The following is a 20539-nucleotide window of genomic DNA, read 5'->3' on the forward strand; positions in this document are numbered from 1 at the left end:
TCAATTCAACTCTACATTATGTAGAGTGCTATTGTATATTAGTGGTTCTCAACTAGTGGGTTGCAAAAAAATAAAAAAAGAATAACATTTGTTCTGATATGGTCGTGAACAGCAGGGACTAATAATGCTAAATGCAAATAATAACAATAAACATAATTGTTCATAGCTGAAGTAACATAAATAATATACTTATCAACATTTAAAAGGAGAAACTCTTCCCATATCTATTGTTACTGATGTCAATGGATGTGCGCCCAATCAAACTCTGCAAAACATTAACATAAATTCATCTACCACTTAGTAAAAGGGCTAACATTAATATAACATTTGACAAAGTGTTTGTTTCTTGGCTGAGAAATCATACTTATGCTGTTATGAATTTAAAACTACACTATGTAACTTCTGGCCCTGTAGCGGTTAAAAATATAACTGCGGAAACACATTGTTTTGGTTGTTCTTCGGCTCTGCTACTCTACGCGGATGAATGTGGTTCTGGTGTACACATGGCCTAGTAAGCCCTTGATTAGCTGGTTCAGGTGTGTTTGGGTCGGAGATAAACTCTGCAGGACACCGGCCCTCCAGGGCCGAGTTTGGTGACCCCTGCTTTAGTAGGTCAGCAGAGGTATTGAGGTATTGACTGTGGTATGGTTTACCAGTCATTTTTTGTCAACACTGAAAAACACTCACATGCCTTGAAAGCACACGTGCACGCTGCTGCTTGACAGTAGGGCTGACAATTAAGGGTCTTTCTTCAGTGCTGGTCAAAACATCAGGTCACTACCTTCCTTTAATGACTTGATAGGCAAATGGTGCTGTCATTTCAACAGCACGCGATAAGAAATAGTGGAGATGTTTCTGTGACATTGCAAAAGTGCTGTTGAAGACAAAAGCCTGCTTGTGATACTGCTGAAGGGCCCCTGAACACCAGCCAACAATCAGTCTCTTACTAAATAAACAAGTGCGTGCAGCCTACAGTGACAGCAGCGACGCGAGCGCCCTCTAGTGTCGACCTCTTCAAACAGACGAAGACAGATGTGAAGAATTTAGACATATTAAATACATATTTACTAATATGAAATAACGTTAAACAAGAAAATGTACGCATATTTTACAAATAGTTTTATTATAGGCTACAATAAAATATATGATCCCACTAGGATAGTTTCAAGCTTGACATCATAGGCTTGAGATGACATAAAAGAAGTGGCTGTTTTCTCTGTGATATGATTTGGTTAGTGCAAAAATGCACTAAACAATTAGAATGAGCGATTATAATATGTGAATGGTCACGCTAAAATGATTAGATTAGCTCCCTCTAGTGTACATTCACAGTCTATTTCAACCCCTCAAAAATAGTTCATTAAAAATAGATTGTGTAATTAAAAACATAGAATTTAAAAAAACACAGATCACAGATATTAACAGACAGTTCCTGAATTATGTATTTCAGTGAGGTTACTTTCATTCTTCCAATAATACTGTATGTTGTTGACATGACCTGTCATTTTACTGTCCTCATAGAAAAAAAAACGTATACTTTTATTTCATCTTATATTTTTATAAATCAGCTGGACCGCACACATCACAGATTTTGTCCAATACATAAAATTATCAATTATAATTTATAGTTTTAACATTTTAAACAAGTAAAATGTGGAAATTGTCCTGCGATGTATGACTATCCCTTAGTTTCAAAATTAAAAATGAGGATATAAATACTATTTAAATATAAAATTATATTAAATTACATAATTCATGAATTTATCATGAATTTATTTATTAAGAGTCTATACAACTGTCACCAATTATTCTCCTGAAGAGTGACAAAATCTAATCAACGGTCTCTTGAAAATGCTGATCAGGACACCAACCAGCAGTAAGCTTTCAGGGACATTTTTAAGTTAGCAAATAAACAAGTTCTACCTCCTACTATTAATTACAAGTTTGTATGCATGTGAAGCTACTTCTTCACTCCTGTGATGTGATGTTTGTAAAGTTACCGAATGATTTTCTTCATTGGAAGTGTAATTCCATACGAATTAATTTATTATATTAATATATTTATGTACTGTCATTTAGATTCATCTCCTAAATGAATACATGCATATGTAATGTTTCTGCACATTCAATCAAAGCTTGGTGAATGCAGGATTATTTGATCCACACAAAGCCAATTTGTGTCCCAAAGTTGAGTCCATCTCTCACATGGGAGAAGAATAGTTCAGGATGGCAGGAGGTGCAGAGTGTGGAGTCAGACTTGTGTGGGATCCTGAGGTCCTCGATGTGTTCGGGTTTGATCCCACCTCTCTCCAGCAGAATTCTGAAAGACAAAGCACGATTGGTAGTAATGTAACATTCTTTTCAAAGAATAGGCTTTCAAAAAACAAAAAAAAACAAAAAAAAAATGCATAACCTATAACCCCCGCCCGGGGGAAAAAAAAGGTTTTTAGGTACGATTTAAAAATATCAAGTGTCTGTGCTTCACAAATCTTTAAGGAGCGAAGATTACACTTCAGAGTATATTGTGTTAAAAGATCAAATCAATCAGAAGTCTTCCATTAGAGTTAGTCTGCAATGCACACATGTGCACCCATTGTCCCCTGGGCAAAAAACAGAAATAGATATATATTACCCCTCACACAAATCACCTTAATTTCAGAGGTGTTCATTACTGTGAGTCACTTCAGGGAGTGACATGACCTCTGTGAGAGGCGCAGAGGGCGGAGGGATCAATAAAACAGGTCTCTGGTGTACAGTTGAAGGCAAACCAGGCTTCCGCTGGTTGACCTTTGATGTTTACCTGGTTGCGTGTCTGATGTCAACATAAGGTCTTGATGAGTCGATGTGTCTAACACAGTCTGGGTGTATGGCGTGAAACTCTCGGGCCGAATCTTGCTCCAGAGTAAAGCAGCATGGCCCAACAGAAGGCCCGATCACACACACAATGTCTGCAGGCCTGCTGCCAAACTCTGACACCATGGCATTCACCGTTGCCATGGCAATTCCCATGAGAGTCCCCTTCCAGCCTGTGACACACACAACTATTACATTTATGCTACAGCTTCCAGATCATTTCGGGAATATTACTGTAAGATATTACATAAAAACACAGAAAATGTTCATACTGTAGCTCTGAAATGGCATAAACAAGGGTTATGTAAGCACAGCACAGCAATGACAGCAGCACTGAGAATAACTCAATTACATTTACCCTTCTGGGAATACTCCACTTCCAGCTGCATTTCAGATAAAACAAATAGCTTTCTATGTCTGTGAATTTCATGAGTGTGTATTTTCTCTTTAGCTGCGTTTCGATTGACAGGGTCCCTATGCAGTGTTTACTACTCCCTACTCCCTGAGCACAGGATATCTGTTGAAATTGACTTCACTTGACAAAATGCGTTCAGTTGGAACACCCTAGTCATCACACACAGACAAAACTTGACATAATATATAAATATAATGACATAATATAATATAGTAAGATATTTATTTATTAGTATCTATATATTAACGTCACAATATATACATATTAAGTTTGTATTAATTTAATCAATTTAAACTGTCATATTTGAAAGCACTAAACTGAGTAATAAATGCTGATGCAATGTTTAATACTTAGAACACTCTATAATATTATCACACAGACTAAACTTGCCATAATATAATACGCAGTATACAGTATACTATGCAGTATATAGTAACACGCAGTATATGTATATCAATTAGATTAATGCTTGATCGAAATCTCATTTATTTACAAGTTTTCAGAATTTCATCTTACATTTATAGAAAAACATCTGCACCAAATTGCACATTTTTGCCCAGTTTTTGGGCCTCTGAATAAAACGAATGTGTTTTCCTCCTTGAGTGTGAGTTCCATAATCTCAAAATGTTCAATATTCTCTTAGTTTTACTAAATGTTTAATGAACTGCTCAATAATAGGATAATAATAATAATATGTCCAAACTTGAAATGTATTGCATGTATAGGTCTGTTTATTATTCCGAATGAAATTATGTCAGACCTGAGATTCAAAGTTTCTGTATTACTAATTTAATAAAATATGCAAATGCAATTAATATTATTAACTGTGCATACTACAGCAAATCTGCGTATATTGTGATCATATAAATGAATTGAACCAACCTGAAATTAAAGAAGATCTAAGAATTGCAATGTCTCCTTTGAGCGCTGGTAGGTGCTGTAGAAACGTGCTGAGCTCACGTTCAGCGTCAGCTGTGCACTGACCCGGGGGACAGCAGTCACAGGACAGATTGTCAAACATGATACTGTACTCGAAATTATACGCAGAAGTGAAGAGAAGCCCCTGGTAGACCTGAAACAACCCTCTCCCGCGGCTCGAAGTCACGATCTTCACGTTACTAATGTCTTCTTTGTCTATAGCCTGTTTGAAATCGTATAATGCTGCTGAAAGCGAGCTTTTGCACAGGACCTGTGGGGAGTCGCTGAAACCGATAAACATCTCCTGAAGTGAGCTTCTAGCAAATCTGTCCGTCCCCACGGAGCTCTCTGGATCCGCGATGATGAAGACCGGTTCTTGTGAGCCATTCCCGGTCAATGCACAGAACTCGCCGATGCGCTTTTTCACACAAATGTCATATTGTGAAGAGCGGGTGTGTGTGAGATCCACGAGAGTTACTGCAGCCATCTCTGATTGCTAACGGGTCATCACACGCAGAAAGCGACTGTTTAGCTCTATCTGCGATAGAGGTTATATGGACCTGCAAACATTCCACACCTGATTATGAATGTCACAAACGAGGAACTTTTTTTATTTACCACGAAAATAAAATTTCCTCTGTTCTAGGCACTTCCTGAAAAGAGCGTAGCGCCGCCCTCAGTGGAAACTCCTCGCCAGACGAGCGCCTCGCATGTGCTGCTCCTTCAGGTGCAGAGTCTGCAGACATGCAACATAATTAATTGCACGTGACATTTCTCTGACACAGAAATTCCAGTGGGTTGCTGCAATTAGATTCTTTTTCATTTTACCTATCGGCTGTTTTGCAGACATGTAACAGACTATCAGATTTCATAATGAACTTCTCCATTAAAGAGTCTTGTTCTGAGACTGGACTGACACTGTCCATGAACCTTGCGTTTTGTGGTCATGATGAGGGTAATTCCTGCTATGCTGTACATTTTCATGTCCTCATCATATCGTCACCTTGGAAGGTTAGCCTATCTGCATTCTGAGCGGTTTCGTGATATCGAGCTTCAGAGTTTTTGCATTCCATATAGTTATATGGGAAATGGGGAACAAGTCTCTTTCATACATCAGTCCCAAAATGTACACAACTTAAAAAAAACAAAACAAAAAAACATCACATAATGTAAATAAGTTGTCACAGAATAAGAATATGTGAAAACTCAATTTCGACAAAAATGGCATATAGAATCTTATAATTCCAAGGTGACGATATATGTCCAATATTGGATTAAAAATTAATTAAAATGATAATATCACAATAATATGTGAAAATCGCTTCACTCATTTGAACTTTATGTTCATGTCCTTGAATGAAGAAATCACTTCTGACATGGAAAACAGGCAAATATTCCAAGTGGTTCTTCGCTGTTTCCTTTCTTCATTCAAAATGATTAATGTTGGAGAGAAAAAACATGAATAGGTTTCTCCTGTGTTGTCTGTGTTTACTTTCCTCTGTGTTAATCTTTTGTAATATCCCTTTATCTAATAAATGCCAGCAGCTGCAAAAAGTTAAGAGAACCCTCAATAATGACAATAAAATTGAGTGTTTTCTTAATTTAAGGGGTTTGTTTAAACTGGTTGCAGGTCCTAACGTCATCTTCCAGGAAATGACATCACCACATTTTTGGTGGGAAAACAACAGCACGAACACTAGTAAGCATATGAATCAATAGATTAATTCTGTGATGTTTTGTGCTATTAGTTGTCAGCATTTCAGAGTTTGATTAAATGATAGAAATCGGTATAATAATATATAATAAACATTATAATAAAAATGAAAAAAATAAATAATACAAATTTCCAAAATCTGCAATACCCTATAGTCAGAGCTCAGACGGTAAGATGAATGACCCATAAGTATTTAATTACATGATTATTATTGTTAGAGGTTATTTTGTTATACTGTACTCTACTGATTCCAGGGGAAAAAAAGGAAATGAGCAGTTGTCTTATAATTCCTGTATTTCTCAGAAATTCTTGCATCATTTCACCATTTGAATAGAATGCCATTTAAGCAGGACAATGCTTGTCGTTACATGGGCACAAAAGCTTGTTTTAGCAGTGGATACTGATTACATACACATAGTAAAAAAAAAATGCTTACATTTGAATATTTTTTGTGAATTCTGTCCTCCAAACTAAAATTGCAATATCATTATATTTCTGTAGCTTTTGAGTAACAAGTGAATACAAAAAAACAAAACAAAAAACACTGAAATACATTAAGGCCAATTGCAGGTATAATAACTTAAAAAAAACAGCAACACTGAATTGTCCATACATGTTTTACTAAAGATTCGAATTCCACTGTTCATAAGTGTTTTACTATTTTAAATTTGCTGAAAAGCCTTTATAGCCTATAATACCTTTTTCAGTACAGAGGTGTTGTGTAAGATGGCTTTTTATTACTATATAGGCTATTTCACATTTCCCAAAAAGTTATTTCGCAGGTTTCCGCTAAGAAAAAAATAACCTAAAAATCGTAACATCTAAATTAACTGGATTTTTATCTTAAGATTTACATACAGTGTAGGCCAATATGTAACCTCATGTCTGACCTTACAGTAGGCTTTTATAAGAAATGTCTTTTTTTTTAATGTCCCACCTTACTACTTTATTTACTGTAACATGTTAAGTGGGACAGGGCTTAAACCCCACAACTAATGTGTAGTGACAATAATTGAAAGACTACCATAAATGTTTTATGCTATATTCTCTATAGAGGCTTAAGAAGATTGTATTTGTGGTTTTTCTATGTAGACTACTTGCTTACTTTAGATGTTGATGCTTGACAAAGGTAAACATTTTTAGAATGACAATTTATGATCATTACATTTGATTTTCTCCTGATATGCCAATCAGTCTGGAAAATTACATGTCTCACTTAACCTGATGTCCCACTTTTGCTGTTCATTAAGCTCTTAATTTTTTATTTTATTATTATTATTATTATTATTATGCAACATATGCAACAAAGACATATGAACATTAATGGACAATACACAATACACAGACATAAAAAAATAATGATGATCTTAAATGATTTACACCATAACAGAGTCTTGCATGCAAAAGAGTTTTTAGAGTTGATGTTTCTTAAAAATAAAAAGTAGTTTTCTTGGAAAATTTGCACTTGTGAATATAAAATTTAGCAAGAAAAAGTAATAAATTGAGTACAAACTTAGAATGCGAAGGGTCTAGATCCGAAGAGTCACCAAAAAAGACAATTTTTGGTTAAAACAAAAGTTTGAAGATGGATATCTTTTGACAAAGTTTGAAAAGTCAACCCAAAATATTTTACAATACACATAGTCCCAAAATAAATGATTAATTGTCTCTTCAAACTGATGACGAAAGGAGCACAAGGGGGAAATACTATTATTCAATTTAGCAACTTTATAATTAACTGGGTAGCAATTGTGAATAATTGTAATAGAAACTTCAACAAGTTTATTAGATAGAAAAAAAACTAATTCGCTGAAGAAGCCAGAAATCTGCCCATAATATATCATTAAATTTGTTATTCCAAAAGCTTACACAAACAGGCAAAAAAAAATCCTAGTTTTGTTCAGAATTGAACTAATTTTTTTGTTTGACAAGCTGCTGACAGGACATTGATCAACAAATAGATTAGTGCTGTCAAAAATAGGAGGAGAGCACAAATGACCTCTAGGGCCAAGTTTGACTAAATGTTTAACACAATCAGGTATCGCACCAAAAACAATGGCATATTCTTTAGCCTCTTAAGACCCGAGAAAAGATTTTTAGGAAAAAAATAGTTTTTTTCATGTCTTTACATTGTTTAGAGCATAAAAAAAATGTAAAAAAAAAAAATGTAAAAAATTATATTTCATTCATAAGTTATGCTATGTTCTCGGTAGAGGGGACTCAAATTATTATTTTTTTAAAATAAAAAGACATGAATGAACATGCATAGGCAAAAACAATAGATTTTTTAAATCACCAATACATTTTTAGTTTTCAGGATTTTTTCTTTTTACCAAACTTTGTATAAAGATGATTCTCAACTATGTTATAACATAATGATTTGATATACCATTTTTCTTTCTGCAAAATGTGTGTAAAATGGCCATAAACGGGTTTTCTCATTATATACAATGTATCTATAAACTAAATCTAATTTGCATATTAATGTGTTTTTGGGGCAACATGTAATGAAAAAAGAAGTGTAATAATGGGAGTAATATTTGACAAGATTTTCATAATAATATATAATATTTCAGAGAATATTGAAAGATATTTATTTATTAGTATCTATATATTAACGTCACAATATATACATATTAAGTTTGTATTAATTTAATCAATTTAAACTGTCATATTTGAAAGCACTAAACTGACTAATAAATGCTGATGCAATGTTTAATACTTAGAACACTCTATAATATTATCACACAGAATAAACTTGCCATAATATAATACGCAGTATACAGTATACTATGCAGTATATAGTAACACGCAGTATATGTATATCAATTAGATTAATGCTAACTTTTCTTTATAATACATTTTATTTTAATTAACCATGATCATGATATTTGCACTGTAACTGTCACATCTCTTGCACTTTATATCCGTTAACAGCTGCATACAAAACACACCTAGGACTAATTAGGCTCAATAAAACACTGGCGCCTAAACTTATCTTATCACTGTGTTTATATTACTCCTTTAGTACCGGAGTGATGCGTGGGTAAATTCCCTTCTCCACTTCCTATTAAGAGATGTATTGATGTTCACTTCTGAGATTTCAGGTTATATGAATACACACTTCACACAGTGTGAATCAGTATAAGGTTATGTGGATCTAACCCTAATCTATCAATTACATTATTATTTGGGTGAATGAAAACCTGTCAAATTTTGTTTAAAGAAATTAGTCTATTTGTAGGAGCATTAAGATTTTTTGCATTGTGATGTGTGACTCACCTGCATGTGCCACTCCAATGGCCTTTGCTACGGGGTCAGTGAAGAGCAGCGGCATGCAATCGGCCCCTGGTGCTGCTATGACAACGCCCACCTGATTGGTCACCATTCCGTCGTAACTGTCGGGGGCGGGTTTGCCCATCACCCACACATCACTGGCATGATTACACTGACGTCAGTGACAAAGACATGCAGTCAATATGTTGGTCAGATCAGTCAATGCCTGATGTATCAAAAATTATACAATACATTAAGCACATTTAAAAAAAATTAAATTCTAAATGTTTAACAAACTGTTCCAATATGAAAAAAAAATTATGTCAGGCTTTACAGGGTTAATAATAATAATGATAATAAATAATTTTAATTAAAATGTATTTATATATACATACTATTTATATTTGTGTACTAAACTAATTTCAAGAATGTATGCATGAGATAAGATCATGAGAATAATCAATTTCTAAACAAGCACAGAAAATGTTTAATGTGAAAGTTCAGTCAGTGAGGCGGTATTCAAAATGGAAATTTTGCAAATGCAGTGGCATGTGTTTGGAATTATGATATGCTGCTTGCTGATAGAGTGACTTCCTCATATTTTCTTTGTGTTAAAGTACCTTTATGAGGTTGAACTGGTGAGGGTGAAACCCAGCCTGCAGGCCGAGCCGCCGGAGGTTCTCTGCCACCACAGCTCTGGAGTCTTTACGCCGCGGGTTACAGAACAGGTTCAGTGAGCTCAGAGTGCTGATGTAGGATATACCTCCGGTACGAGTGGAGAAGCCATGACCGAAGCAGTCTTTGAATCACAAGAAATAGAGACATAGATCGACTGTCAGGATGGCATTAAAATGATGAAATAACATTATATATTTAACAATTCTATTATAATTGAGCTCCTTCTGTTTTTTTTTCTAGCTCTGCTCACTCTGGACATTCACACTGCCTACATCAGGTGCATCCTGGGATGCTTTTAAACAGTATTGAAGGAGTTCCCATGCATGTTAAATGCTCACTGCCTGTATTTCATTCACTATCTGTTCCAAATGATCCATTAACGCTATAAAGCCTACTGGATCACATTTGATACTTGAAATTCTAAGGCATCTCAATTATCCAAATGATCAAAAACTTTGCTGAAAAACCTGTTGTACGCAATCTACTACATGCCTTCTGTTGTTTGACTGATAGTTCATACTTTGTAGGAAGTAAAAGGCCTTTTAGTATATTTCTAAAAATGTCTGTTTTCAGGTTGTGGTACACGTGTCTTTTTGCTGTGAAAACGTTACTGATTTTTGTAAACGAAAGAATACCATTTATATTGTTATAAATATTTTGAGATTAACATATACCAGACTGAAGCAACTCAGGTTTACTTGATTATCCATACATCATTTTTAAGGGAGGAAAAAAAATCATGTTAAAATGCTAAAATGTGAGCATCAGGCTTTTAAGAAAATGTATTTGTTCATCTGTCAATCATCATGTATTGCATTATATGTTTTGGCCCCAAAATTAAAACTACAGAGCTTAGATCATAAAACTAACCATTTAAATATCATCTTATTAAGAGACACAGAGTGACAACTGATATTTATATGCAAGCAGTCTATTATACTGTGATCGAAATCTCATTTATTTACAAGTTTTCAGAATTTCATCTTACATTTATAGAAAAACATCTGCACCAAATTGCACATTTTTGCCCAGTTTTTGGGCCTCTGAATAAAACGAATGTGTTTTCCTCCTTGAGTGTGAGTTCCATAATCTCAAAATGTTCAATATTCTCTTAGTTTTACTAAATGTTTAATGAACTGCTCAATAATAGGATAATAATAATAATATGTCCAAACTTGAAATGTATTGCATGTATAGGTCTGTTTATTATTCCGAATGAAATTATGTCAGACCTGAGATTCAAAGTTTCTGTATTACTAATTTAATAAAATATGCAAATGCAATTAATATTATTAACTGTGCATACTACAGCAAATCTGCGTATATTGTGATCATATAAATGAATTGAACCAACCTGAAATTAAAGAAGATCTAAGAATTGCAATGTCTCCTTTGAGCGCTGGTAGGTGCTGTAGAAACGTGCTGAGCTCACGTTCAGCGTCAGCTGTGCACTGACCCGGGGGACAGCAGTCACAGGACAGATTGTCAAACATGATACTGTACTCGAAATTATACGCAGAAGTGAAGAGAAGCCCCTGGTAGACCTGAAACAACCCTCTCCCGCGGCTCGAAGTCACGATCTTCACGTTACTAATGTCTTCTTTGTCTATAGCCTGTTTGAAATCGTATAATGCTGCTGAAAGCGAGCTTTTGCACAGGACCTGTGGGGAGTCGCTGAAACCGATAAACATCTCCTGAAGTGAGCTTCTAGCAAATCTGTCCGTCCCCACGGAGGACTTAAAACTGTGGCATGTATAGGCTCAGAGAAATAGACGAAAATATAATGTCCTCATATGAGGATGCAGGGTCTCAGGAGGTTAGGGGGGACTGGAAAATAAATTTTTTGCATAACATGTTCATACGAAAACAAGACATCTGTATCATCTAAAAGCTGACTCACTCTCAAGTTCATCACTCAGTCACTTCCTCGTAACTGTATGACCTGTCATAGCGACGAGTTGATCATTTGATAGGCTAACTAAAACATTTAGCAAACACTGACGTGTGTCCAGTGGCCAACAGAGGGAGTACAATTACCAGAAGATGTTGCCTTTACCCTGATCATACATGGTGCTCTGATTTTGATCTGAAATATTATATGCAATAACCTCTCTGTTAAAAACCACCCACATTGCATATGGTCTTCATTTTAAAATGTTGAGCTTTGTGAATTTCATTTAATGTTAACACACAAATAAGCAGACCACAGCATCTAATTCTGCGTGAGATTCACAAATATTTTAGGTCACAAGACTAAATCTTAAGACGAATGCATCTTACCAAAGAACAGTACATAAATAAAAAATAAAAAATAAATATTGGTTGTTAAACTCTTCCTTCATCAATCATTCAAAAAAATTTTTTTTAAATTAAATAAAAAAAATAAAAAATAAAAATTCCAAAACACTAAATATACAAAAATATCTATGTAATGGATTTGCATTACACATCAAACTACTAAATACATAAAATTCTGTGACTACACTCTAAAAAATGCTGGGTTAAATACAACCCAGTGCTGGGTAAAATAGGGACAAACCCAGCAATTGGGTTGTTTTGACCCAGCGGTTGGGTTAAATGTTTAACCCAACCTTCTGGTTAGTAACCCAACCGCTGGGTCAAAACAACACAATTGCTGGGTTTGTCCCTATTTTACCCAGCACTGGGTTGTATTTAACCCAGCATTTTTTAGAGTGTAGGTTGATTATTGTGTAAATAATTTCAGTATAAGTCATGCAGTAAATATTGTCATTGCACTGTTAGCATATTAGTCTGACTCACACTTCACATCAGGCAACTGACTCGTGACTTATTATTATTAATATTTGTCAGTTTTTATTAAACTGCACGTGAACTGTGCTCGCTCGTTGGAGGCAGTTCGCTGTGGACTCGTGCACACTGATCCGTGTCGCGCGCGCCTCGGTCTCTCGCTCTCAGCGCGCGGAAGCAGCAGCTGCTCCGTCAGAAGCAGCAGCAGCAGCAGCAGCGAAGAGCGACGACGGGCAGCGTTTCGCAATTCAGCTTCGTTCACGTTTATTTCGCGGGATTATTACGCCCAATCGTCCGGAGGCTCGGAGCAGGCTTGATTCAGACCGGTAAGAGTCGTTCTTCATTCTTCAGGGTTGCTGCTGTGTGTATTCGCTCCGTGCGTGCGTCCCAGTCCTGATAGCGTCTGCTGGTTCCCATTCTTCTCATTTCATCAGACTGAGCTGAGCTCCATCACAATGTTCCCTCCTATCGAAGCACCAACAGTATCTACGAGCGGTGTATTTACATTTTATTTACATCCTGTATTTTTTTTTTTTTCTAAATTGCTTGGTTTCTCAAGAGACTGAATTCATATCAGGCTATAGTTGTTGAAATACTTGTTGAGACGGAATGATCATTATAGGTTGTTGTTTATTGAATATTATCAGTTTTGAAAGTTCAACGTGCGAATGTTTTGTTTTGGTTACAGAGTTCACTGGAAAGAAAGCTGCACAGACTTCATGAAGGACATTTTTTCGTTCATATAACACGATAAAAGCGATAGACGATCACAAACAATAAGTTTCTCGGCTTTGCGATGATTTGAAAGAGGCTGAAGACAACATACGTTGGTTACGTTCTGCTTGGAGGAGTTAGGTGTTGAATGTCGGCTCATTTCTGTAGTTTGCTTTATTAATCGCCGGGGTTTCGTGAGTGCCAGATGCTTCAGCGGCTCTGTAGAAACGCCGATGCCCTTGATATCGTGTCACCTGGGCAACCGCTTCAGCACCATGGAGAGAGTCCTGCTGGCTGAGCGCATATTCCGGGAAACCAAGTCACTCTCATCTGCTCCATTTCTAGGGTCGTTGATGATCAACTTTTGTTGTGACACTGTTTTGTTTATAAGTGTTAGCTGTGACACTAATCTTATACAAACAAACAAACCAAACAACTTTTAAAGTCATATGACATTCTAAATATGTGGCTAATGATTTCTTTTATAGCACCGTTTGTTCTTGTCCTCAAATTTGATTGGCTCACTGCGTTGCGAATTTGCTTTTAGAAATTGTTTGGTCACATGCAGCGAAATTCCGCTGGTGAAAAGGGCGGGACTAGATATGAAGAGTGTGTGATGCGCTTTACAAAAAAAAAAAAAAAAGTTCTAAGTTTTATCAAATTTTATATTTTTAATCAGTGCCTTTATTAAGTTTAGAGAAACAAAAGTGAACTTGTTACTAGTTCTCGTTCATTGTGAATATTTATGAAGCCCCGCCCACATAAATGCCACATCATACAACTTCTATTGGTCAGCGATGCGGATTCGTTCACCAAACTTGAACCCCACAAATTTATGGAGGGGAATTAATTTCTCGGCCACCATCAGGCAAAATTTCATCATTGCACGGATGATTTCTGAGCTATTTTGTCTGTATTCTCTCTCGTGAATGGAAGCTTGTGTTATTTTTTAATGTATGTATGTACTGTATGTAGCATGCATATGTTGTTCCAGTCCGGCTTTCAGCCTTTGCGTTGATTGGTTACACGCAAAGCTCGATATTTTGGCTTCTTTTGCAACTATTTTTGTTGACAGTGCAGATGCAAATCAACTGGTCTGTTCCTGTCAGAATTGTAACTACCCGATACTCGATCTTAATTACTTGCTTCTTTAACTGTTGTGTAAAAGCAATATCATACTTGTAAAATGTGCTGTTAGTCTGAATATCATTAGAATAATCCGTCCCATCCATCGAGAACATTACTAACTGTTCATTATATATTCTAAAAACTACCCCGTTTTAAAAGATATTGATTCCTCTGAGCAATCGATGCAGCTGTAGTACTACAGAATGTAATAGATCACAAAGAAGCCTGTCTTTTGTTGAAATGGAGAATTAGAAATGGTTTGATTTCATTCCGATTAGAGTATGAACAAAAGTCCATTATGAAACCTGCAAATTCCTATTGACCTTTTAGTTACAGTAAGGAAAAGTGCTCTAGAAATCTTAGGGGCTGTTATTGTTATGAGGCACTGAACTTTGTGCATGTTTAATACAACATTATTTTCCATTCAGGGTCAGTGAAGTACCTCAACAAGTACTGTTTCTGAAGCAATAGCAAATGAGTTCTTAATGGATGGCCAAGCAAAATCAGTACAAAATAACCAGATCCACACTTTAATCAGAGCTGGCAGTAGGACCTACATTAAAGAGCTGTGAAGACAAAAGGAATTTTGAATGCTTTGCTTGCTATTTATTATGATACATAAATAATATATTTCTAATCAGGGGTGCAACAGGCACAAGAGATTTCACTCTGGGCCCCATCTGGTTCTGTGAATTACAGTGAATATAATGTGAAGACTGAAATATTTGTTTGCTTGTTTATAAGTGCATATATTTGAAAAAATGTGTTGTTTTTAGCAAGGCCTGAAATTCATGTCTGAAGGTATATAGTATGTATATGTATATAAACACGCAGTCAGATTAATGCAAACAAACCATTAATGCAAACAAGGCCAAGTCTTGTTCAATCTCAAACAAGTCTCAGATGGATCTCTAGAGGGAGATGGAGATGTAACAAGTGTACTATAAGCAAGATGTTGACTGTTTGAAGTAAAGCTCTTAAATAAAAGCCTCTGATTATAGACACAGCATTTTTATTGCTGCTGCTTTTCTTTCAAAGGTGCTGTTTAGCACTAGTTGTGGAATAAGACTCTGCTATAAATATCAGATAAATATAAATATAGGTGTTACATTTATTTATTAATATATTGCACCTCTGTATGTAGTTGCTCTTATTTGAAAAATGTTGCACATGTTTCTCTGCACTTAATTAATGGTAATTAGAAATAAGCATTCCCATCTGTATTGACTTCATGGCAGATTCATGAAAATGAAACAATGTTTTAATAGCATTATGCCAATACTACAATTAAGATTTGAAAGCTATTGCAAAGTTTTAGAGAGTCCTGGAAACATTCCCTCATGCACTCATATTGTTTACAAATGCAGTCATACTACAAAAGAATGGCATAACAATCTCTTCCCTCTCAAATGAAATTATCCTCAGTAACTGGATTGGCATTGTAGTTTGGTCCAATACTTTCCACAGAGTCTGTTTTTAAAATCTTTGAATCGTCTGTGAGAGTAAAAGGTCTCACTGCTGGCCAGTATTTTTGCACAAAAAAAACTCTTGTTTTTTCCCATCGATCAAGAGTGTCCAATTAGGCCCAAATGCAGATATTTCTTCTACAGGCGGTTTTCTCATTAAACGTTACTTGTAGCGCTGCGTGAACCTCCAAATAAAACAAATTGTAGAGATCAGTTGCATAAAACTGGAGTGACCAGGTGTCTGTGCTGCTATATTCTTAATAGGTCTGCTGTTGATACAAAGACACTCTGGATGCAGACACGCAATCTCTTTAGAGGAATAGTTCACACAAAAATGAAAATTTGCTGAAAATGTACTCACCCTCAGGTCATCCAAGAAGTAGATGAGTTTGTTTCTTCATCAGAACAGATTTGGAGAAATGTAGCATTACATCACTTGCTCACCAATGGATCCTCTGCAGTGAATGTGTGCCGTCAGAATGAGAGTCCAAACAGCTGATAAAAACATCACAATAATCCACAAGTAATCCACACCGCTCCAGTCCATCAGTTAATGTCTTGTGAAGTGAAAAGCTGTGTGTTTGTAATAAACAAACACATCATTAAGGCGTTTTAAGCTTAAATCATCGCTTCTGGCCAAAAATCCATAATCCATTATAACACTTCCTCCAGTGAAAAAGTACATCCTGTGTTGTCCTCTCACATCAAATATATTTGTTTAGAACTGTTTTGGACTGTTTTCACTTGTAAACGGTGCTTGATCTGTGCATATTTCTCTCCTGATTCAGACAAGACAACTTTTTCACTGGAGAAAACAATATTATGGATATTGTTTTTATATTTTAACTGGAAACAATGTATTGAATATAAATGTCTTAATGGTGAATTTGTTTCTTACAAACACACAGCTTTTCACTGAAGTTGTGTGGATTACTTGTGGATTAGTGTGATGTTTTTATCAGCTGTTTGGACTCTCATTCTGACGGCACCCATTCACTGCAGAAGGTCCATTGATGAGCAAGTGACATAATGCTAAATTTCTCCAAATCTGTTCTGATGAACAAACAAACTCATCTACATCTTCTATGGCCTGAGGGTGAGTATATTTTCAGCAAATTTTCATGTTTGGGTGAACTATCCCTTTAATTGTGTATTTAAAGACTAACTGCTAAATCTTCCTTCTCTCATATTTTATGTCACACTTTCCCTTACAGATTTAGCACACTGTGACGTTGATGCTATTCTGCAAGGCATGCTTTTCCTGGGCTGGCCCCTCTACAGCTGTCTCCTCAGTTTAGCAATACTAGCCGTTATTAGAATTATCTCATCTAGACCCCCTGTATTTTAACACATGATCATGACCGCTGTTGACGAGACTGTAATTGGCCCAATGTGCCGTGTCCGAATGGCTTTGGTCACACTCGCCATCTGAAGCCACTGTATCTCTCTGCATCTCAAAGCAGCAGTTATAAAATCCTCCTTTGATGTTAGGATGTTTTTCTGGGATGGCTTTTCTGCCACAATAAGTGGCGTTATCCTTTGGAGGGGGCTGTGAGCCCCAAAGAAAGGCTTGGCAATAAATCAAGTTATAATTGAATTTATATGGAGATCCATGGAATAAAGCGAGCAGGAAATGCAATTTGCTGCCTCTCAGATCTCTGAATAAACATTGCTGGGTTAGTGTAGGACATGAGGAGCCCCCTCACTGAGAGTCAATCTGGTGGGTCGCAACCCAAAAATGGCGCGCAGATATGTTGTTTTGCTGGTTTGAGACACAATTTGGTGTAGAAAAAATTTTCACTCAGAATTTGCTAGTACATTTCACTATTAATTACAAAGAAACAAGAGTAACATGTTGAATTAAACTTGAAATTTTGAAGTAGAAAGACTTTTTGCAATTATGTGCAGTGAATTATTGACCGCCAAGATGAAACTTTTAGAAATCAAAATGGCAAATTTTAGTTTGATTTTGAGGACGTTTTTGTTTAGTTTTACCTTGTAAAATCTGGATTCTGAATTAAATCCATTAAAGAACCAAGGTATATAGACAGCTATACTATTTAAACTCCAATGAGCAGAAATAGGGAAATGTGTTTCTTTTTAAAGAGAGCTGTTTACAATAATTAACTGCGAATGACTGTATTTGCCTTCTATTCAACTAGCTTTGGTTGTAATTACACATTTTAAGTGCTAAAGTTAATTGTCCATGGCCTTTACAGTTATTTTATTCTCGTTGATTGCTGAACGGCAGGGTCTGGCTTTTAAAATGGATGATTCTTTCCTCATCTCCCTTGGGTTTTCATGTCAGTTAAAAAGTGAAGATTTTTGGCGGCTGCACTGGATAAATTTTTTTCAGGACAGAGTGCTGCGTGACTTCATCTATGTTACTTTGCCTTGAGAGGTGCATTTGCTAGGTCTCTAACTGACAGGGGTGCTATGGAAAAGGAACAGACCGTCTGTCTCCCCATTACCAGCCTGTGGCCAGAGACAGATTGTTATTCACACACACAAACCTCTGCCTGCAAATAGTGCAGCGGGCAGTGATGCAGAAGCCTTCAGGAATGGGAGTTAATGGTCTTTTCTGTGTGTGTCTCTATCATTTGGTTATTCAATCCTTTCATTCTGCATGCTTTACTGCAAGAGGGCTGTGAAAGGGAAAAACACACTCAGTATGGCTCTGCTTCTACACAGCTGAGAAAATGATTTTTAGACTTTTTTGTATCACTGTAAAAAGTATTTTTACTGTATTTTTTGCTCAAATGGTTCTGTGAAATCAGTGCTGGCTAGGTCTTTTCTGTCATAACATTATATTACTGTGTTCGGTTTGAAGTTAGGTTTTTGACTGAGAACTTGGACTTTATTGAATTATATTTATTTTCTTCTAGTTTAGGAACATAGTTGGTTACTGTATGTGTTATATGGATTAGAAAGCTAAGCTCAGGCCATAGAAGATGTAGATGAGTTTGTTTCTTCATCAGAACAGATTTGGAGAAATGTAGCATTACGTCACTTGCTCACCAATGGATCCTCTGCAGTGAATGGGTGCCGTCAGAATGAGACTCCAGTCCATCAATTAATCTCTTGTGAAGCGAAAAACTGCATGTTTGTAAGAAACAAATCCATCAAAACGTTTTTATTTTTAAATCGTTGCTAAAATATCAGTCCTCTATTCATAATATTGCTTCCTCCAGTAAAAAAGTAGTCTAGTCTGAATCAGGAGAGAAATATGCACAGATCAAACACTGTTTACAAGCAAAAACAGTCCAAATGAACTTTTTCACTGGAGGAAGCATTATATGGATTATGGACTGGTAGTTTGTTTTTATGTGTTTCTTTTCTCCAGCTTCATTTGCAATACGAAGTCCTCCTCGCTTGTGTTGTGGCAGCCACTGTCCTGACCTTGCACTGCATCACTGGACATGCATAGATTGAATAAGATAGCATCTCTCCAGGCGGAGAGTATCAGATTGTGCCATTGCCATGTTCTACATAAGGTCTTGGTTTTACTCCAGGTTTTAGAGCTTGCAACACAATTCAAATAATCTGGTTTGAGCTGATCTGGAAGTTACAACACAAAGTGAAAAAGTAAGTTCATGCTAAGTGCACAGGACATAGTGCTGGTTGATGTATTCACAGTGTATTTGCAATAATGGCGAAAATAATGACAAAATTAAGCAACATTTAAAATTTAATTCTCCACCAATGTCATTTGGTGTGATTAGGATACACTCAGCTGTGAACAATTCAGATGTTAGATGGTGTCACAAACATATTGTTTCAGTCTGACACACCTGGACTCATTCTGTATAAAGCCAAGTGTCTCTTGGGAATTACACTGATTTTATTTCATTATTTACCCTTAGAAAACTAAATTTTAACAGATTTGCCAGTAGAATGATATTCAAATGATTGCTGTAAATCTCTCATTTTCTGAAATGATTTAGATATTTGACATATTCAACAAATCAATGGACAGACACTGCATGATTGCACTGATATCCTAAGATACGAACCATCCTTTCAAAGATGGCTTTTATCTCCTCTGTCTCTGTCCTGTTCAAGGACAAAGGCTTGGAAAGGCGGGGGAGGGGAGACAATGGAGATATAAGAAGAGCTGGACCACTGACATGTGCGCACCATCAGCTTGTAACATATGCATAAATCAACGATCAAAATTTTTGGGTCAGTAATATATGGGTCAAAGACATTAAGATGTCCGCATCAGATTAAATGGACAAAAGTGATTTTATGTCCATAGAAAGCACATTAAATGTAAGTAAAGTGTCTACTTTTAAGGTTTCAAATAACTTTTTGGAGAATAAAATGTCAAATTTTGGTTGAAATAATGTTACATTGTCATTCAGTGTAACACAATATTTATGTAAAAATTCAAACAACATGCTTATTCTGACGTGTACATATTAAAATATATAAAAGAATAAGGGAGCATATTAAATCTGATTGTGTTTTAAATGAGTAAAAAGTTCTTACTGACAAATGGGTAAAACCTAGGATAGTGGCAAATAATTTTCAAAATGTAAAATTACAACTAATTAATATTTAAGGGTGAAAGTAATTAGTTTTTTAATATGTCATAAATTGATTTTT

General features: G+C 35.9%; 2 protein-coding genes across 2 annotated transcripts in view; one reads left to right on the top strand and one right to left on the bottom strand.

Moving 5' to 3' along the window:
• Positions 1 to 1902: 1902 nt before the first annotated feature.
• On the bottom strand, positions 1903 to 11923 carry LOC107713702 (laccase domain-containing protein 1-like). Its single transcript, XM_016519288.1, has 6 exons — positions 11892 to 11923; positions 11209 to 11597; positions 9797 to 9975; positions 9183 to 9348; positions 2801 to 3026; positions 1903 to 2320 (listed from the first exon to the last, which is right to left on the bottom strand). The coding sequence occupies exons 1-6, from the start codon at positions 11921 to 11923 to the stop codon at positions 2152 to 2154; spliced, it is 1161 nt and encodes a 386-aa protein (XP_016374774.1). The 3' UTR covers positions 1903 to 2151.
• A 970-nt stretch (positions 11924 to 12893) lies between these two features.
• The window catches only part of LOC107713727 (ecto-NOX disulfide-thiol exchanger 1-like), a 93658-nt gene continuing 86012 nt past the window's right edge, over positions 12894 to 20539 (top strand). Inside the window, exon 1 of the mRNA XM_016519327.1 lies at positions 12894 to 12949. The gene's annotated coding sequence lies outside the window, so the exon portion shown is untranslated. The remainder of the gene's footprint in view (positions 12950 to 20539) is intronic.

The sequence above is a fragment of the Sinocyclocheilus rhinocerous genome, unplaced genomic scaffold (assembly GCF_001515625.1).
Source record: "Sinocyclocheilus rhinocerous isolate Xijiao unplaced genomic scaffold, SAMN03320098_v1.1 scaffold2584, whole genome shotgun sequence".
Lineage (NCBI taxonomy): Eukaryota > Metazoa > Chordata > Actinopteri > Cypriniformes > Cyprinidae > Sinocyclocheilus > Sinocyclocheilus rhinocerous.

Bases quoted from the DNA above. Each gene is read 5' to 3' on its own strand.
- LOC107713702 (XM_016519288.1), bottom strand. From the start codon at position 11,923: ATGTATGATCAGGGTAAAGGCAACATCTTCTG. The intron at 3,027-9,182 runs GTGAGTCACACA...TGTGTGTCACAG, and splicing joins CATTGGAGTGGCACATGCAG to GCTGGAAGGGGACTCTCATG. The intron at 2,321-2,800 runs GTAAACATCAAA...TTTGTCTTTCAG, and splicing joins GACATCAGACACGCAACCAG to AATTCTGCTGGAGAGAGGTG.